Source organism: Trachemys scripta, chromosome 6 (assembly GCF_013100865.1).
Source record: "Trachemys scripta elegans isolate TJP31775 chromosome 6, CAS_Tse_1.0, whole genome shotgun sequence".
NCBI lineage: Eukaryota > Metazoa > Chordata > Testudines > Emydidae > Trachemys > Trachemys scripta.
This window is the reverse complement of record NC_048303.1, coordinates 76,725,675-76,743,147: the sequence shown is the minus strand read 5'-3', so window position 1 is coordinate 76,743,147 and position 17,473 is coordinate 76,725,675. Positions and strand designations below refer to the sequence as shown.

The 17,473-nt window shown below is 38.0% G+C and overlaps 1 protein-coding gene across 1 annotated transcript in view; it reads left to right on the top strand.

Annotated features, from left to right (window-relative positions):
- Positions 1 to 17,473, top strand: part of FBN2 (fibrillin 2) — a 254,198-nt gene that overhangs the window by 140,721 nt on the left and 96,004 nt on the right. Inside the window, exons 24-31 of the mRNA XM_034773456.1 lie at positions 5,204 to 5,431; positions 7,257 to 7,382; positions 9,931 to 10,059; positions 12,026 to 12,151; positions 12,694 to 12,819; positions 13,743 to 13,865; positions 14,014 to 14,139; positions 17,022 to 17,147. Coding sequence (XP_034629347.1) covers positions 5,204 to 5,431; positions 7,257 to 7,382; positions 9,931 to 10,059; positions 12,026 to 12,151; positions 12,694 to 12,819; positions 13,743 to 13,865; positions 14,014 to 14,139; positions 17,022 to 17,147 — 1,110 coding nt within the window. The remainder of the gene's footprint in view (positions 1 to 5,203; positions 5,432 to 7,256; positions 7,383 to 9,930; positions 10,060 to 12,025; positions 12,152 to 12,693; positions 12,820 to 13,742; positions 13,866 to 14,013; positions 14,140 to 17,021; positions 17,148 to 17,473) is intronic.

Sequence of the window (17,473 nt, the reverse complement as noted above, 5' to 3'; positions counted from 1 at the left end):
TTTCCATTAGAGAACCTGCATTTTACATAACTGAGAAGCTATAAAACCTGTATTCATACGCCCCAAACTCTTATATAGTATTAAATAAGACTTTTACCTTGCAATTTAAATAGACGTTTATTGGCAAAAGCTTGGCAAAATACAGTAATGGACTTAGGTGATTTGTGATTAAGTACATGTTTAAATTAAAAGTCTGAAACTTTTTCATACAACACTCTTCACCTCTGTCCAACAGCTGTGAGCTTCACACTGCTGCTTGCAAGTTCCCTGTTTGGAAATGGTACGGGACCAATGGACGCAGATGGGGAAACTGGCAGCCAAAGAACTGTGCACTTTGAATAGATTCTGGAGTTTATATGGTTTTAGTGGAGTTAGTGCGGTTCTGGTGACTGAAGTATGAAGAGCAACATTTTGACTATTTTCTAAGAGAGGACAATTATTTTTTAAACTGAGCATTTTGTAGAAACCAGCTGATTTGCCTTTTTGGATTTTTGGCTCTGAGTGAAAAATGCATTTAGTTAAAAATTGAAATCAGGTTTCTGGCAGGTACCAGGTAAAATAATTTAAAATTAACTATTTTATTTCAATTTTTAGAAAGTCTCAGCATGGATGACTGTGGCTCTCTAAGAGATTGTCCAAAGTGATATGCTCCAACAGTTTTAAATTATCCTAGTTTTTCAGCTACTTTCAAACTTGTGAGCTTATAATGCTTTTTGGAGGGCTCTACTGTTTTATTGCTATAGCCATTACATTTGCACTTTCTATACATTTCTCCTAGGAAACTCACATTCAGTTTGGAAGTAAGACAACCAGAATGTTGTTATAGCAGCTCAAAACATATTGAATACATTTAAAAATGTAATATCCAAAGAGAGAGAGAGAGAGAGAGAGAATTAGAAACAACATCCCGTTTGGGAGTGGAGGTGGGGACTTAATTACGAGGAAAAATTCCACCTGTCAGTTCTAGGAAACAACAAAATAAACCTGTGCTGGGCAAGTCAATGGACTCAGGCAAGAGAAGTTTTCCTTAAAATTATTCCAGTGTGGTACATTAGGGGTACTGACTTATCTTGGAGGATGTGGACTGTTGATGAGGGTATAACAAGCCGGCTTACAGCTTCTGTTATCAGGTTTAGGGGGGGTTTCTTCATAGAACTATATTTCCTCTGATATAGTGAACTTGAGAGAATATATATTTCATATGTATGCTTACTCTTAGTTTTATATTTGTTTTCTTAGCTGCACATCCACTCTTGCCATTTATATAGGTTCCTGCTGGGGAGCTGAGCTCTTTTGAAAATCTGGCCCTTAAAGCTTGATTTTATACAGGACATGTGTAGAGTGTTACACGTATAATAAGCTCAAGGACAGGGAGAAGAGTGCAGCATTAATGGGAGCACTAATGCTCAGCTGCTTTGTCACTCCTGCACAGAAGCCGGTGTAAGACTAGAGAGAAAAGTGCTCTGCTAATTTGCTCATTAACTTGATGAGCATCACACTAGGTGTTCTCTGACATGCCCATGCCCTATACCCAATCCATTTTTATCACAGTAAGAGGTCAGCAGAAAAAGCTCTTGAAACTTATTTTCAGTCATTTTAGACGTCTTTGCCTAGTGTTTAACCACACTTGCACCTATGTGTTCACTCAGACTTGATAGTGCAACCCACCTTGCATTCCCTACTCTGCATCACACCTGGACTTGTAGGATCAAGGCCTTCATATTTTCCTTTACTTTAAGAGCAGTTGCCATGCTTCAAGGAATTCCCCTCCACCCCCTGTTAAAGATTCAAGTTGAGCATGATAGTAATCCTGTTCATTCTATGTTTCCTATAGTTCTATTTATGCTATTAATTAGCAGCAGCTGATGTGAATCAGTAATTTGCTTTTCAGGGGGAGTAGGGGAGCTGAAGATAATGTAGAACAGGGGTCAGCAACCTTTCAGAAGTGGTGTGCCAAGTCTTCATTTATTCACCCTAATTTAAGGTTTCGCGTGCCAATAATACGTTTTAACGTTTTTAGAAGATCTCTTTCTATAAATCTATAATATATAACTAAACTATTGTTACATGTAAAGTAAATAAGGTTTTTAAAATGTTTAAGAAGCTTCATTTAAAATTAAATTAAAATGCAGAGCGCCCTGGTCCGGTGGCAGTGTGAATGCCGCTGAAAATCAGCTCGCGTGCTGCCTTCGGCACGCGTGCCATAGGTTGCCTACCCCTGATGTAGAGGATGTAAGGGTGAGGAATTGTTGGAGGGGGATTCAAACTTTTGCGTTGCCTGATTTGTTGGTAGTAGTTTATAGTGAATTATGTGTTGCACTTTAGTAATTAATTCTCGGCATTAATTCTGTTATATTTTTAAGTTATTTCACTTACAGCATGGGGCTTGGTGCTCTTTTTTTTAGCATGTGTATATAAAAATCAGAGCTTTGATAAGAACTCAGATATGCATAGTGAATGTTAATGTAGCAAAGAAAAAGGAAATGACTCAAAATCCAATCTAGCCAGTATGTTTGTTTATGGTGTGGGCTTCCATTTTCCCATATTTGTTTGCTCACAGAAAATCAGGATGTGTATGTGTAATTGGCATCTTTATGTAGTTTTGTACAGTAGGTTTGGCTTAGACTTTTTTCCACGCTTGGTAATGTTATTTCTAGAATCTGTAGGAAATGTTACAAGGAGCAGTGTGACGATTATAGTTGGTGGATGGAGGTGAGAACTGATATGAGGGACTTTGATTTTAAAACAACGTATATTACAACTTTACCTTAAGTCCACCACTTCATTTTGCCAGGGTTTAACCAATAAATGTCCATTTAAATTACATGGTCTAAGTCTTCTATTAGACTACCTAGGCAATTTGGGCCACATGATACATTACTGAAGTAAGTTTACTTGCTGCAAACTGCTTAATGTACTACAGTGGTTTTAATGAAATCAAGTGTGTATTAGTTCAGTCGTGTGAGCAGAAAATAATTATACATCTTGAGGGGACATGGAAACCATGAGGATTACATTTCCAGTTCTTACATTTGTGTTGGAAATTGTTTAACTCAAGATGCATATACAGGAAATTTACACAGGAAATTTATATTATTTTGAAGGATTTGCATGGAAAATATATCTATAACTCATCTGTGTCATTTTTAGCTCTTCCATCTTTCCTCATCAGTCCTTTATTTTCCCTGTTGAGCATTAAAAAACCCAGACAATGCTTATTAAAACCTAATTCCTGGTCTAGTCTGTCATATGACAAATTAATACAACATATTTTGTTTTGGGGCTGTAGATTGGTTTTCTCTCCATATCAACAATGCTCTTTGTATCATAGTCTGAGTTGTGTTACTTACGCAATGCATTTGTCTTCATGTTTTTCCTTGCACACTGTAACTGTCCCCCTTTTCTGTAGAATACTCTGTTTCTTAAGGTCTAATCTAATTTCCATTGATGTAAATGAGAATCTTTCCATTAACAGAAGTCAGTGACTAAAGTTCTTTTGACCTGAATGGGCATAGGAGCAGGCCCTTAGTACTTACACTATTCTACAGCTGCTAAATCATACACTGGTACTGGCAGAGTTCTGGAATGCTAACAGAGCATTGTCACAGATTTGTCCATCAGGTTTCAATCTGTATGTTTAGAAAAGTAAATCTGGGAGGAATCAGAACTGGAAAGGGAAATCAATAAAATTAAATGGAGTATTATGAGCTCAGAAGAGTCAACCAGACCTTCTTTGCTCTGTTGGAAAAAAATAAATAAAGATGTAGATTAGGGACAAACTTTGGGATATGCTGTTATGTATTTTCTTGAAACTTCTATAACTCAATGCAGAGATTTGATAAGCCTCCTGCCATGCCCTTTGGGCTTATACAGCTAGCCAGATACATAGGAAATGGGTATTTCCAATATGCTTGGAATCAGTACATATATGTGGATGTCTTGTTGATGACAAATCTTTCAGTAAACTTCTGAACAGTATCATAGAGGCTTACAGTAGCATGTTGTCAGCATTTCTATTATGAACACTATTTGTCAGGTATTCATGACTTGAACTTAAAAATTCCCCTCCATGCTAGAAATTAGCATTTAGGGGCTTAGCTATAAAATGAATTTTTATATTGATTTAATCCTTTAAATTAAACAACTTTCTTAAAAAAAAAAGTGTTATTTCTTGGCATGATGAAAAATGCGTAAGAGATTTGTGAAAACAGTGAGATATTCTGACATGCTCTACTGGGAGATTTTTGTCATGTTTGGTGTGTAGAACACTGCAGCTTATTTTTAATGGGTGATACAGGTAAGCTTGGAAAAATGTACACATGCCCTTTGAGCCTTAAAATATGAATGCGCACACACACATACACACACACACACAACTACATATGTAAATAAGAGATGTAATACTTCTTTAGATAGTACAGTATGCAAATGTGGATTTTGTAGGTCCAATTAGTGTATGTACCTTTTTGGTAGACCCACCCATTTCTATACACATTAGAAAATTTGTCCCTAAATCTGACTGTAAATGAACTTCCATTAAAGTATTCTAGGGTTTTGTTTTGGAGGGTTTTTTTGTTACTACTTTGAGCTATTAACACAAGGCCAACAAAAACCAGCAGAACTGGAACAAAATTTTGCTTAAACCTGTATCTAAAATCTTCTGAATTCTTCATGTTATTAATCCAATATCACAGATTTTAAAGAATAGCTGATTTTTACTATATATGCCATACAATATTTATAAATTAGAGTATCTTTGAACAGTGAATAAATATATTTCTGCTTCCTACCAAATACACACAGACAATCAAGGGAGCACATTCGTGTCATGACAACACTATATCTTGATGGTGTAATAATGCAAAGGTCATAACATTTGCATTGAAACTTTGTGATCTGTACCTCTCTTTCTGGAGATACTTTTACTCAGTGTGAAACAATACACATCTAGAAATCCATCAATAATATAACATCAGCAGCAATGGTATTTATGCATCTGTGTAGTTCATATGATGGAATATCAAACATACATGTTGGTGTCTCAAGTACAAATCTGATCTTGTACTCTCGCTCCCTAGAGGTATAAAGGCTGAACATCACGCATGCATAATTAAAAAATAACTGTTTATTAAAAAGTCATTAAATTTAGCAAGCAGTTACTCTGTAACATGGTATAATTGCCTTTGTTGTATAAAATGTGCAGATATCCGCATGGAGCAATGTTACCTGAAGTGGGATGAAGATGAGTGCATTCAGTCTGTACCTGGCAAGTTTCGTATGGATGCCTGCTGCTGTGCTGTTGGTGCTGCTTGGGGCTCAGACTGTGAGGAATGTCCTAAGCCTGGCACCAAAGAATACGAGGCCTTGTGCCCTAGGGGACCTGGTTTTTCCAACAGGGGAGATGTTCTAACTGGCAGGCCATTTTATAAAGGTAAAATCCATACTTTGCTGCACATAGCTTACTGGAGCTGAAAGTGGGTGTTATTTGTAACTTTCAATCATTAAAGGGAAAACACCAGGGTTTATATGATTAGGGATGTTATCAATTATATAGCATTAAAATTCAAACATAACAAATATTAGTTAAGAAATAGTCATCTCCTTCTCCTCCATGTGTGGAATGTGTTTTGTGGCAGCAATTTGGACATACTGGAGTAGGGGTAAGATGAATCTGGGAAGCCAGAGAGGAGAAGTTTATGGTAGTCAAGGCAAGAGATTCGGATGTAGTCATGGTTCTTGAGCATGTGAGTGGAGAGGGATGGATATGTTTTGGAGCTGATAACGTAGAGGAAAAACCTGCTGGATTTAGCAACAGCATCCATTTTACATGAGAAGGAAAAAAATGGCTAAGATGATACTGAAGCTGAATATTCTGGTTAGAGAAGATAGTGAAGACAGTAGCAGCAGTGAAAGAGAAAGGAAGGAGAAGGCCACTGTCCTTCCCCTCTGCATGCTGCCTAAGTGGCTCTTGCTTCCTTCTCAGACTGAGAGGGATTGGAAACTGACTGAGGGGCTGGAGGTGAGATATTTATTGATGCCTGAGTGAGGCCTGGGTTGTGGAAGGAGAACTGTGGATTGTTACATTCTTGGAAGGTATATGCGTAACCAGAAGTTGGGCTAGGGGGGATGGAGGTGAGAGGTAGAAGAGGACAGAAACAACAGTTTCTCCCTGCCACAGAAAATTGAAGACTTAAAGTAGTAAGTATATTCTCACCTTTTTTGTCCTCATTTCATTTTTATACAAGGTGAGATTATTCTGAAATATTTTTAAACAAGCACGTATACTGCAAAGCTTTTGTCTTGAAAAACATCATAGTGTTTGGAGGAACTTTAACATGTTTTTCATTATGCATAACCATTCATCAGTTCTGATATTTAATTGTTACTGTCCTTACTCAAGTAAAACTCCTATTAAATTCAGTGGAAGTCAGCCTGAACAAGGATTAAGGACTAGTATTTTGTCCAGGATTTAGCTCTGCTTTTCTCTGCCTATTGTTTTCTCTTGTACTCGCAGTAGCACTTTCTTCTGCACATACTGCTGTCTCCAGGCTACAATTTTGTTCCATAAAATGGATGCTTCTCAGTTAAGGGCATTCATCCAGTAGAATGGTACCTAGAAGTAATGTATAGTGCTCATCAGATAGTGTTTAGGGCCTGAGTGACTCTTGTGTGTACAAAGAGGTCCTTTTATAAGCCCTTTGCAAGGACTATTACAATTGCAGTCCCCGTATTATGGAATATGTGGGGACTGCTCTCTCCATACATTGCAAGGGACTGTTTTGCCCCAAAGAGGAGTGAAAGTGTGGGACTATACCCCTTCCACTCCACTGCACTAGTCTGCAAAGCTGCTGAAAAGTCCCCATGTGCTCTGGGAATCTCAGAAAGAGTTTCAGGGAGCAACAAACTCTCTCACCAAGTTATACCTGGGCTGGCATGTCTCCTCACTGCCTCTTTCTCAGGCTGTGTCTTGTAGGCACAATTTATTCCACAGGGTTTCCTCATTCTCTTTCCTGCTTTGTTTTGAATTCACAACCTCACAGTGGTAGCTGAAGTTCAGTTTCTAGAAAAGAATGACTTTCAGCAGCAGGAATAAAGCAACAATGTCTTATACACTGCCAGATCTATTTTGCAGGGTAAATCAGAATACCGCAGTTTGTTCAGATACCAAAATGGTGCTCAGGAATGGGAAATTACTACTCTCGACACAGTTTCCTCGTTAATCATTTAAATGTTCTGTTTTATTTTTTTCTTCATAGATATTAATGAATGTAAAGTGTTCCCTGGTATGTGCATGAATGGCAAATGCAGGAACACAATTGGAAGTTTCAAGTGTAGATGTAACAGCGGGTTTGCTTTAGATATGGAGGAAAGAAACTGTACAGGTAAGTCTTACATTTTCCCTAGTGTTCAAAGGAAGCTGCACCCATTTTGCTCAGGATGGCGATCTAAAAACTCACTATCCAGACCTTGCAGTTCTTGGGAGTTTTCCCCAGTAAGAAATGCAAAATTTGGCTGTTAGTGTGAAGCTCTTGAGCTTCTCTTTCAATGAAGGATTCTCTAATAATTGTGTCTTCTAATGTATTCTCATACACCAAAACTTTTGTTAAATTACTGTTAAAGTTGCTTCAGTCAAACTCCTAGAAATGAAATCACTAAAATTCAAGAAAATTGCCAGTTAAGGCAACATTAACATCCCTTACTGCCTAGGCATCGTAATACCAGGTGGACTCGGAGACTCCTTACTTCCACCACAAACTCACTTTCATTTGCAAAATGCAGCGCAAAATGCTTATATCCAGTTCCTTACAATCATGCTCACATGTGATATCAGGCATAATACTGACAGACATGCAATATGTGTTATTGGTACTTAAAAAAAATCTGAGGTCAGAGTTAAGCTAGTAAGCTTATGTGATTGAGGAACTGGATGTGTGCATTGTGAGTGATTGCATGTTGGAAATGAAAGTGGTTTTATTCTGGAGCTCAGGAATCTCTCTGTGTGTGTTTGGGTTGTTTGATGTGTGTGTGATAAGGCATCTGAGGTTGGTCTGGATGTTAATGTTCCCTTACCTGGTGTTTTCTGTGGTTTTCTAGTGATTGTATTGGTGGAAAATGCACTTAAGCAACCTTATTTTTAAGTTAATGAGAGGTCAGAGAACATTTTTTCACAAAAGTTTTTTTTCCCACTTTTTCATTGAAATTTTGTTCAGATGAAAATTTTCTGCTGACCAGCTCTAGACTTAATGATCTTTTAATGTGTTTTTGTGTTTTAAATTACTAATAAAATGGGATTAGTGGGTAAAATTTGTAGTAGGCCAACCGTGCTGTGACATGAGGCCCACCGCAGTGTATTGCTGTCCAGCACATCTCTGCACATCTGTATGTGGTATATGAATTACTGTTGGGTTGCACAGAGGGGAGTGAGAGGGAATGAAATGGAGGAAAAAGGGAGAGGATTTTAATGGAAGTGTAAACAATGTGTGAAATGTTCAATGATTCCCTCTTCTCTCTGTCTCCCCATGTCCCTCCTCATCCCTGCCTCCCCACCTCCACGTGTGTGTCTGCCTCCTGCAGCTCCTCTATAAACACTTGAATTTGTGCATTCCTACGTCTCTCAACCACCTATCCAGATACCTCCTCTCTACAGTCTCCTGACCACTTTCATGCCTGACACCCACAACCCCCCTTTTGCCCCATGTGCTCCTCTATTCCTGTCTTCCTCACGCTGTCTTTCTTGGACCTCAGGGAGAACTACACCAGTTCTCTGCTCCCCAATGCTCTGCACTTCTCTGGGGCTCCTCTATTAATCAATTCAGTGTTCTCAGATATCTATAACCCCATCTTCTGATTTCTGTTCCACTTGTACACTTTTTATAATTTTGCATTGTTTTACACATTTTTACTGTTTTTAAAAATAATTTTAAAAAGAGACTTCTATATATAAAAATAATTAATGGGACCAAGGACTGAGAATATAGTGGAAAGTGCAAACTCGCTCCCCTCTGTGCAAGCCAGTTTGGGTAGAAAGAGTGGACAATTGGGTGAGGCAGTAGGCCAACGAGAAAGGCAAGCAGTATGGCCAGTGGGCTGAGGAGTCAGTGAGGAGCACGTTGCTCAGCCATGCTCCCTAGTCCTGCAAATCCTGATACCCTGCATCCATCACCCTGTTGCACACCCTCTTCAAACCAACTCCTCAGCTGCCCACCTTGCTTCCCTGGCTCCTTACATGGAGCCCTTCCAATACATTATCCCTTCCACTTTGGTTTTCGACAAATGTGCTGTGGTTCGCCAAGTTGCATATTTAGACATAACTAATAAAGTACATCGATCCAAAAGAGAAATTAAACTGCAAATCTAAATGTGAAAGGAGTCATTTTAACTTCCTAACTTCTAAAGAAGTGAAGCAATATACTTCTAACTTTCCAGAAAATTAACTTTCTATTTAGGAGTAAGTGTTGTGAGTTTAGATACTCTTGATTTTTGCTTACATAATATATTAAAGTAATCCCCATATTACTGTAAATCTCAATGCCTCTTTAGCTATGGAGTCAACTAACATCTCCATAATAATGACAATTCCAAGAGGGGTGAAGATAATCAGAGCTTTTCTATAACTTTGGAATTCTTGGTATGGTGCCTAGTGTATAAATATCATCCCATCAAAAATATGATCCTAAAATGATACCGGATGGAAACACACTTGTCACAAGGTTTCAGATATAACTTAGATTTCTGAAGTCACCTTGTTCCAAATCTTTTATGACTCAATTGATTACTGACTCATTCTTTTAAAATATTAAATGAAATATTTGAATGCCCATGTATACACTTCAGATTTCACTGGAATGAGTCACTTCTCTATTTGCATGTAAAGAAGGATAAACTTTAAACTATGTTTGATTTTTTTCCCTCTTCATTAATGTAAAATAGACATTGATGAGTGTCGTATCTCCCCGGACCTCTGTGGAAGTGGTACCTGTGTCAACACTCCAGGCAGCTTTGAATGTGAATGCTTTGAGGGCTATGAAAGTGGATTTATGATGATGAAGAATTGCATGGGTAAGTGTTGTCAGAATGTATTGCAGTCCTTCCATTTACTGTTTGGATCCTGATATTTTAAACTGTGTGCATTAATGCACACCTAATTAGCATCCATGGTTACTGTATGTATAAATCAGGTTTGACTGTACACAGATGTGCAGTTAATGGTACAAATACCTGTATTGTGCATGCAGTTATGGTAATTGTCTACATAATTAGGTTTACAATTCCCTGCACATATTAGGGAATCATAGAAATATAAGTCTGGAAGTGCCTTCATGAGGTCATCTAGCCAGTACCCCACACTGAGGGGAGGACCAAGTATAACTAGACCATTACTGGCAGGTGTTTGTTTAAACTGTTCTTAAAAACCTCCAATGATGGGGTTCCACAATCTCCCTTAAAATTCTATTTCAGTGCTTAACTATCCATATAGTTAGAAAACTTTTCCTAATATCTAACCTAAATCTCCCTTAGAACAGATTAAGCCCGTTATTTCTTGTCCTACCTTCAGTGGACAAAGGGAGCAATTGATCACCATCCTCTTTATAACAGCCTTTAACATATTTGAAGACTGCTATCAGGTCCTCCTCAGTCTTCTTTTCTCAAGACTAAACATGCCCAGTTTTTTTAACATTTTTCTCAGGTCACGTTTTCTAAACATGTTATTAGTTTTATTGCTCTTCTCTTGACTCTGTCCAATTCTCTGTATCTTTCCTAAAGTGCGGAGCCTACAACTGGACACACTATTCGAGCTGAGGCCTCACCAGTGCCTACTAGAGAGGAACAATTACCTCCCATGTCTTACGTACAACACTGCTTTTAATTTTCCCGAGAATTATATTAGCCTTTTTCGCAACTGCCTCACATTGCCTACTCTTATTCAATTTGTGATCCACTATAATCTCTAGATTCTTTTCAGCAGTACAATTACCTAGCCAGTTATTGCCCATTTTGTAATTGTGCATTTGATTTTTATTTCCTAAGTGAAGTACTTTGCCCTTATCTTTATTGAATTTCATCTTGTTGATTTCAGACCAATTCTCTAATTTGTCAGCTTGGTGTCATCTGCAGACTTATAAGCACATTCTTCCCTCCATTATCCAAGTCATTAATGAAAATATTGAATACTAGCAGGCTCAGAATTGTCTCCTGTGATACCTCACTAGATACATCCTCCCTGTTTGAGAGCAAACCATTGATAACTACACTTTGAGTACAGTCTTTCATTCAGCTATGCACCCACCTTACGGTAATTTCTTCTAGACCACATTTCTGTAGTTTGCTTATGAGAATGTCATGGAGGATTGTGTCAAAAGTCTTACTAAAATCAAGATACACATCTACTATTCCCCCCGTCCCCTCATCCACTAGGCCAGTAACTCTGTCAAAGAAGAAAATTAGGTTGGTTTGGCATGATTTGTTTGTGATAAAACCATGCTGGCTACTACTTATTACATTATTATTCTCTAGATGCTTACAAATTGATTGTTTGATAATTTGTTCCAGTATTGTTATAGGTATCCAAATTAGGCTGACTGGCTTATAATTACCCTGTCCCTCTTCCTCTGCATCCCCGCCCCACCGGCCCAAGAAAGATATTATGTTAGCCGACATCTGTCCTCTGGGAGTTCTCAAAGATAATTGGTAATCGTTCTGAAATTTCTTAAGCACCACAGGATGAATTTCACCAGCTTCCGCCAATTTGAATCCATCTAGCTTACCTAAATATTCTGAATATCTCCTTCTTAACGATTAAACTTCATAGTTATTTCTTACAAAACAGGAGAGTAGAACTCATTCGAGAGCCATTACTGTACAATTGCTTACCATATTACAGGAGGTGGAGAAGAGCAGTCATTACTTCATTTTAATCTCTTTGTGAGTCTCAGATTCTGAATTACCCCCTGATGCTGACAATTGCTTTTCCCTTCTTTTTCCCCTCACTAATGGTTCCTAAAATGCCTGTCCTGTTTCCTTTCAGACATAGATGAATGTGAACGTAACCCTCTCCTTTGCAGAGGTGGCACTTGTGTGAACACAGAAGGCAGCTTTCAATGTGACTGTCCTTTGGGACATGAGCTATCACCATCACGTGAGGATTGTGTGGGTGAGTTTGTTACCTGAGGATGGCATGTATCTGTGGTATAAAAGCTCCTTGGGACTGACAAGGATGTGGCGCCAGGAATATCTACACATTCCTGTTCTTCCTTGTTTCTGGATTGCTTCAAATTGAAGCCTGATACTGAAAAGTCCTCAGTACACTCAGCATCTATTGACTTCAATGGGAATTGAGGGCTTAGAGTACCTTGCAGGAAATGTTCAGCACTTCACAGGAGTGGACTCTCAGAAATTATAAAAGAATCTTGTCAACTTTCAATTAAAATACATAAAAGATAAAAATTGGTTCCTTTATGAAATGCAGCTCTCCTCTCTCCATGTATTTGGAGTACATTTTTGCTTTGTTTCACGTCTTCTATGAAATATCACTTGTTCAGTTGCAGTGTTGTTTTGTTACATAGTCACTTCCAGGGATAATTTAAAGTATAGTCTCTGTCCATGTTTCCTTCGTGGCTCTGGCGTTCCAGCAGCCATTGCGGAACTGGCCTTTTGAATGGCAAGTAATTGATGTGAGCAATTCTTCTTTTTCAGATATAAATGAATGCTCATTGAGTGATAATCTCTGCAGAAATGGCAAGTGTGTGAACATGATTGGAACATATCAATGTTCCTGTAACCCCGGATACCAGGCCACTCCAGACAGACAAGGCTGCACTGGCAAGTATTGAATGCTTCCACCATCATACTTTTATGTCATCTCTCTTTACGTTTAATTTCCTGTTAAAACCAGTCAGAGCCAGCTTTTGTCACTATCCAAAGCAGCAACTGTTGGGACCCTCTCTACCCCAAGAGTTATGAAAAGAGCAGATTGTTTCAATTTAAATATAGAGGAAAGAAGGGTGTGTTGCCATGCTGCAAAACTTCTGTGAAACAGTTTGAGGAAAAATCATTCTCATTATACTAATCCAGTCAAATCTTAAGAGATTTAGCTAAAGTCCAGATGGTGGTGTTCAATTTTATTCCCTGATCAAAAACAGCAAGGGGTCCCATGTTACTGCTTTTGTTACTGATTTGCCCCTTTATCCCCTCCCCCATCACATGTGGTACATATAGTTTTTTTTAAATGCAACACTATCTCTGTAAATACTTTGGGGGATTCTTCCTGTGTTTTATAACTGTGATTCTGTAGTTTAACGTTTGTTTATAGCACTACTGAGTTATAATAATTGGTAGTATGCACATACTGTTAGGTTACCTAACTGAAGGGTTTTGATACAAAGTTTTGCTATGGTTCAGTGCTTTTACCTGGATGTCTTAGAGTCTCTGGAATTTTCTTTCTTCTATTTCATTTCCTTTCAAGTTCTCATCTTTACTTTCTGTGGATCTTAGAGCAAGAAAATCAACAAATATCAACAAAAACAATGCCTAAAAACAGTCACTTGCTTCCATAGATAAAAATGAGTAATGAAGGAGGGAGAGCTAAACAAAGTGTAAATCAATGATATAAAGTGAGAATAGAAATTCAGTATGAGCTCATTGTTGAAAATAATTCCCTTGCTAAATAAAATGGCAAGCAAAGATGACTTCTCCTTATGAAAACAGAAGTGTCAAATAATGTAGTCCAAATGTTATTTTCCCAGATATTGATGAATGTATGATCATGAATGGAGGCTGTGACACACACTGCACCAACTCGGAGGGCAGCTATGAATGTAGTTGCAGTGATGGCTATGCTCTCATGCCAGATGTGAGAACATGTGCAGGTAAGAGAGGGGATAAAACAACATTGTAGTATCTTCATGAGACTTCATTAAAAGAAATTCTTACATCGTATCCTGTAGCAAAACAAAACATATTATTTTAGCAGATCCTTATCTGTATGTGCTGTAATGTGATCTGCTTTCATTCCAGATATTGATGAATGTGAAAACAACCCAGATATCTGCGATGGTGGGCAGTGTACTAATATTCCAGGAGAATATCGCTGTCTTTGTTATGATGGCTTCATGGCTTCTATGGACATGAAAACCTGTATTGGTAAGTACCTACAAGTTATATTTTAGCAGTTATGTTATTGTGTGTATTTCCTGATGAATCACTACAAGCAGAATCAAATTGTGTAAGAAAAAATTGCTGAAAACAAAAATGTATAGTTTTTCTTAAGAAAAAACCTTAACTGCTTTCCCCTGAAGAGAAAATATTTTTAAAAGTCTAATCTAATTTGGGTCCATTAACACTAAAATGCCTTACTCATAATCTAAGTATTACTGCATGATATCACTACGGGGCAGAGGTAAGGCTGTTTGGGTGCCTTCACTCTTTATTTCCATAATGTAACAGATTTGAATTTCCTGAAAGTGTAACCTTAACTCTGAACTTCCTGGGTTTGTAAGGCTTGGTTTGGGATAATTACGTCACCCCTGTAATTTTTTTTACCCTTAAGTTACTGAAATATACTCTCAAATTTAACTCTGTTTTAACAGTTCTTTCCAGTTTTTTTTATCTGGGTGGGTGGGGAGAGGGGAATACACACGTTCATAAATTACATACAGAAAACCTGTGAAGATTTAAAGGTACAACTTTTCCCTCCACTGTTCTCCTCTTGGAACAGAAAACCTCAGGTTAGAATGTTGTATAGCAGTGCACTATGAGTCTGGGTTTCATACTTTGTTAACAGCATCACTCACTTTAAGAAGCTTGTTAAGCTGTTCCTGTTTCTTATTGTAGCCTGTTTCTGTCTGCAACAAAGTACTAGTAGTTTGATCTGTAGAAATATTTGTAACATTTTCTATTTACTTAATAGCATGTGGAGTGACTGAGGTAATTAGTTGTGATTCTGATCTTATACCAGTGTAAATCTGGGGTTACTCCAGTGAAGTTAGAACATTGATGTAAAATGGGTGTCAGAGCAGAGTCGTGCCACGAGTGCACAAATCTACGAGGTTGCAACTAGATCTGCAATTTGGAGGATGTAATAGGTTTCAAAGTTAGCTAAACTTTGGGCTCAAGCTACAGTCTTGTAATGTAATTGAGAACCTAGTTATTATTCACAATGTAGTAGAGAGCCCTAAACACAAAGCCTAGGTGTACACTAAATTTATTCCTGTAGTCTAGTGGGTATTCTTAATGGAAAATTTTATCATATATACAACACTCTCATTCTAACTGGGAGGAGTGGGTGACCCTCAAAAGCAAACTTATTTCTCTCTTGGAACTTCAGGCTGTACCACACAAGCTGGTGATGAAGAGACATGATATTGAGGTGTCTGCAAAAGGGATCTGTGACAATAGCGCTATAAGAGGGCGATCTGATCCTTTAATAGCCCAGAACGGAGACAGGAAGCAGCTGACCCTACCCCAGAAAGCCACACACAGACAGGTGCTAGGAATCAGATGATGTAGCTGATCCACACCTCAGGATTGTCCCACACTCTCATCTGAAATATAAAGGAGAACTCAGCCATGAAGGGGGCGTGGGGAGAGTCAGGAGAGAAGATAATCTCTGGCAAACAGTGCTGGAGACTGCAGGCAGGCCCCATGGAGCCCCTCTGGCTTGGAAAGGGCCCTCCCAGCAACTGCCAGAGGACCCCCCAGTCTGAACGCCTAACCAGATGGTTGCTAGTGCTGCTTTTTGTATACTTGTCTCCCTTTGCTTGGCAAAACAATAAACAGATTCCTGAAGAAAGGGACAGAAACCTAACCAGGTATTAAATCTGTGTGGAAACCCTTTCTGAAGACCAAATAGGAAACCTTTGCCACAACTGCTCTCAACCCATGGGAGTTCCCTAGACATGTTAGGGCCCCCTCTTCAATCCTCTCTGATTGGGACTCCTCCACTGAGACCCTGGAAAATGCAGAAGAGTCCTTACCTGCATTGAAGTCCCAACAGATCAGAACTACAGGGATACGTCTGAAAATCCCTGGAAATCATACGGGCCAGTTCACTTCCAACTCCACTCCTGCCACCCCTATTTAAAATTGTGCCTATTGGAATTTATACTTACCAGTATTTTATTTCTTTCAAAACCAAAACAGAGAAAACATCAGCAATGCCTTTTTATTCTTACCATAGTAATTCCCTTCATTGGCATACCCTGGTGTTACCATTTCATTTAAAAGGAGGTATAAAAATATCGGGCAATATATTTGGAAAGTTCCATCTCCCCTAGCATCACTGTATTGTTTAGTAATATGAATCACTGCATCTTTATGAATTTCCTCATTTGGCTGTTTGCCATTTACCTGATTTTAATGCTTGTCCTAATATAGAGGATTTGCTGTACCACGTAATTATAAACCACATTTTAATCAGGGGTAAGTGCTTTCGTTTAGATTTTACTTATGTTTCAATTATTATTTTAGTTTTATTTTTTTACTAGTGACACTCTGAGGCCTAAAATACATTCTCTCATATGTCATTCATCAAATTTTAAACGATGAACAAACCTGTGAAAATTGAAGTCAGTTTGCAGATAATACAAGACTAGAAATAGGGTTACATTTGTTAAATAAATTGTTCTTTGGAAGAAAGTTTTAATAGCGTTGCTATAATATGATGTTCATGTCTGAGTGTTTTTAAATTGACATTACATTATTCTTTTAACAAATAATCAACTTCATAGTTAAACATTCAACTCTTTTATCCATTTGAAAATGCTAGTGTAATTGTGCAAGAGTATCATCCCTACCTCTTTAGAGAATTGCAGAAATGAAGTGAGGAATGGTTGAAATGTAGTATGTTGAAGACTAATATTACCTATCAAGTCTCAAGTAAACCTTGAATATCTTACTAATAGAATTATTGATTACTTCTGTCTTTCATTAAATTCACCTGAAGGGTGAAAATATTTCCCCAAAATAGATTATGCTATTAATTGGCTGTAATATTCAAGTAATAATTAAACTATATGCACCTGCAGATGTGAATGAATGTGACTTGAATTCCAACATCTGTATGTTTGGAGAGTGTGAGAACACCAAGGGATCCTTCATTTGCCACTGTCAACTAGGATATTCAGTCAAGAAAGGAACCACTGGATGCACAGGTATAGAATATTTCCAGCATTTGTATTATGCATTATAGTTGTTATATTTAATCTTTAAAGTTTTAGTCTTTGTCACAGTGGGCAGCTCCTGGATGGATTTCACATTAATTGAGAAAAAAATGTACATCAAGTAAATCTAAATAGCAAGAATAAGATCAAAGGAAAGAGAGGAGAGGGAAGAAAAGAAGGTAAAGAACAGAAACTGAAACACATGCAGTCCTTTGATGAACCACCCTAGCAACTGTACAGTATTAAAGTCATATGGGCTTATATTCTACAAATCCAGTAGTGGAAGAAAATCCTTCCCCTGGACACAGCCAGCTACT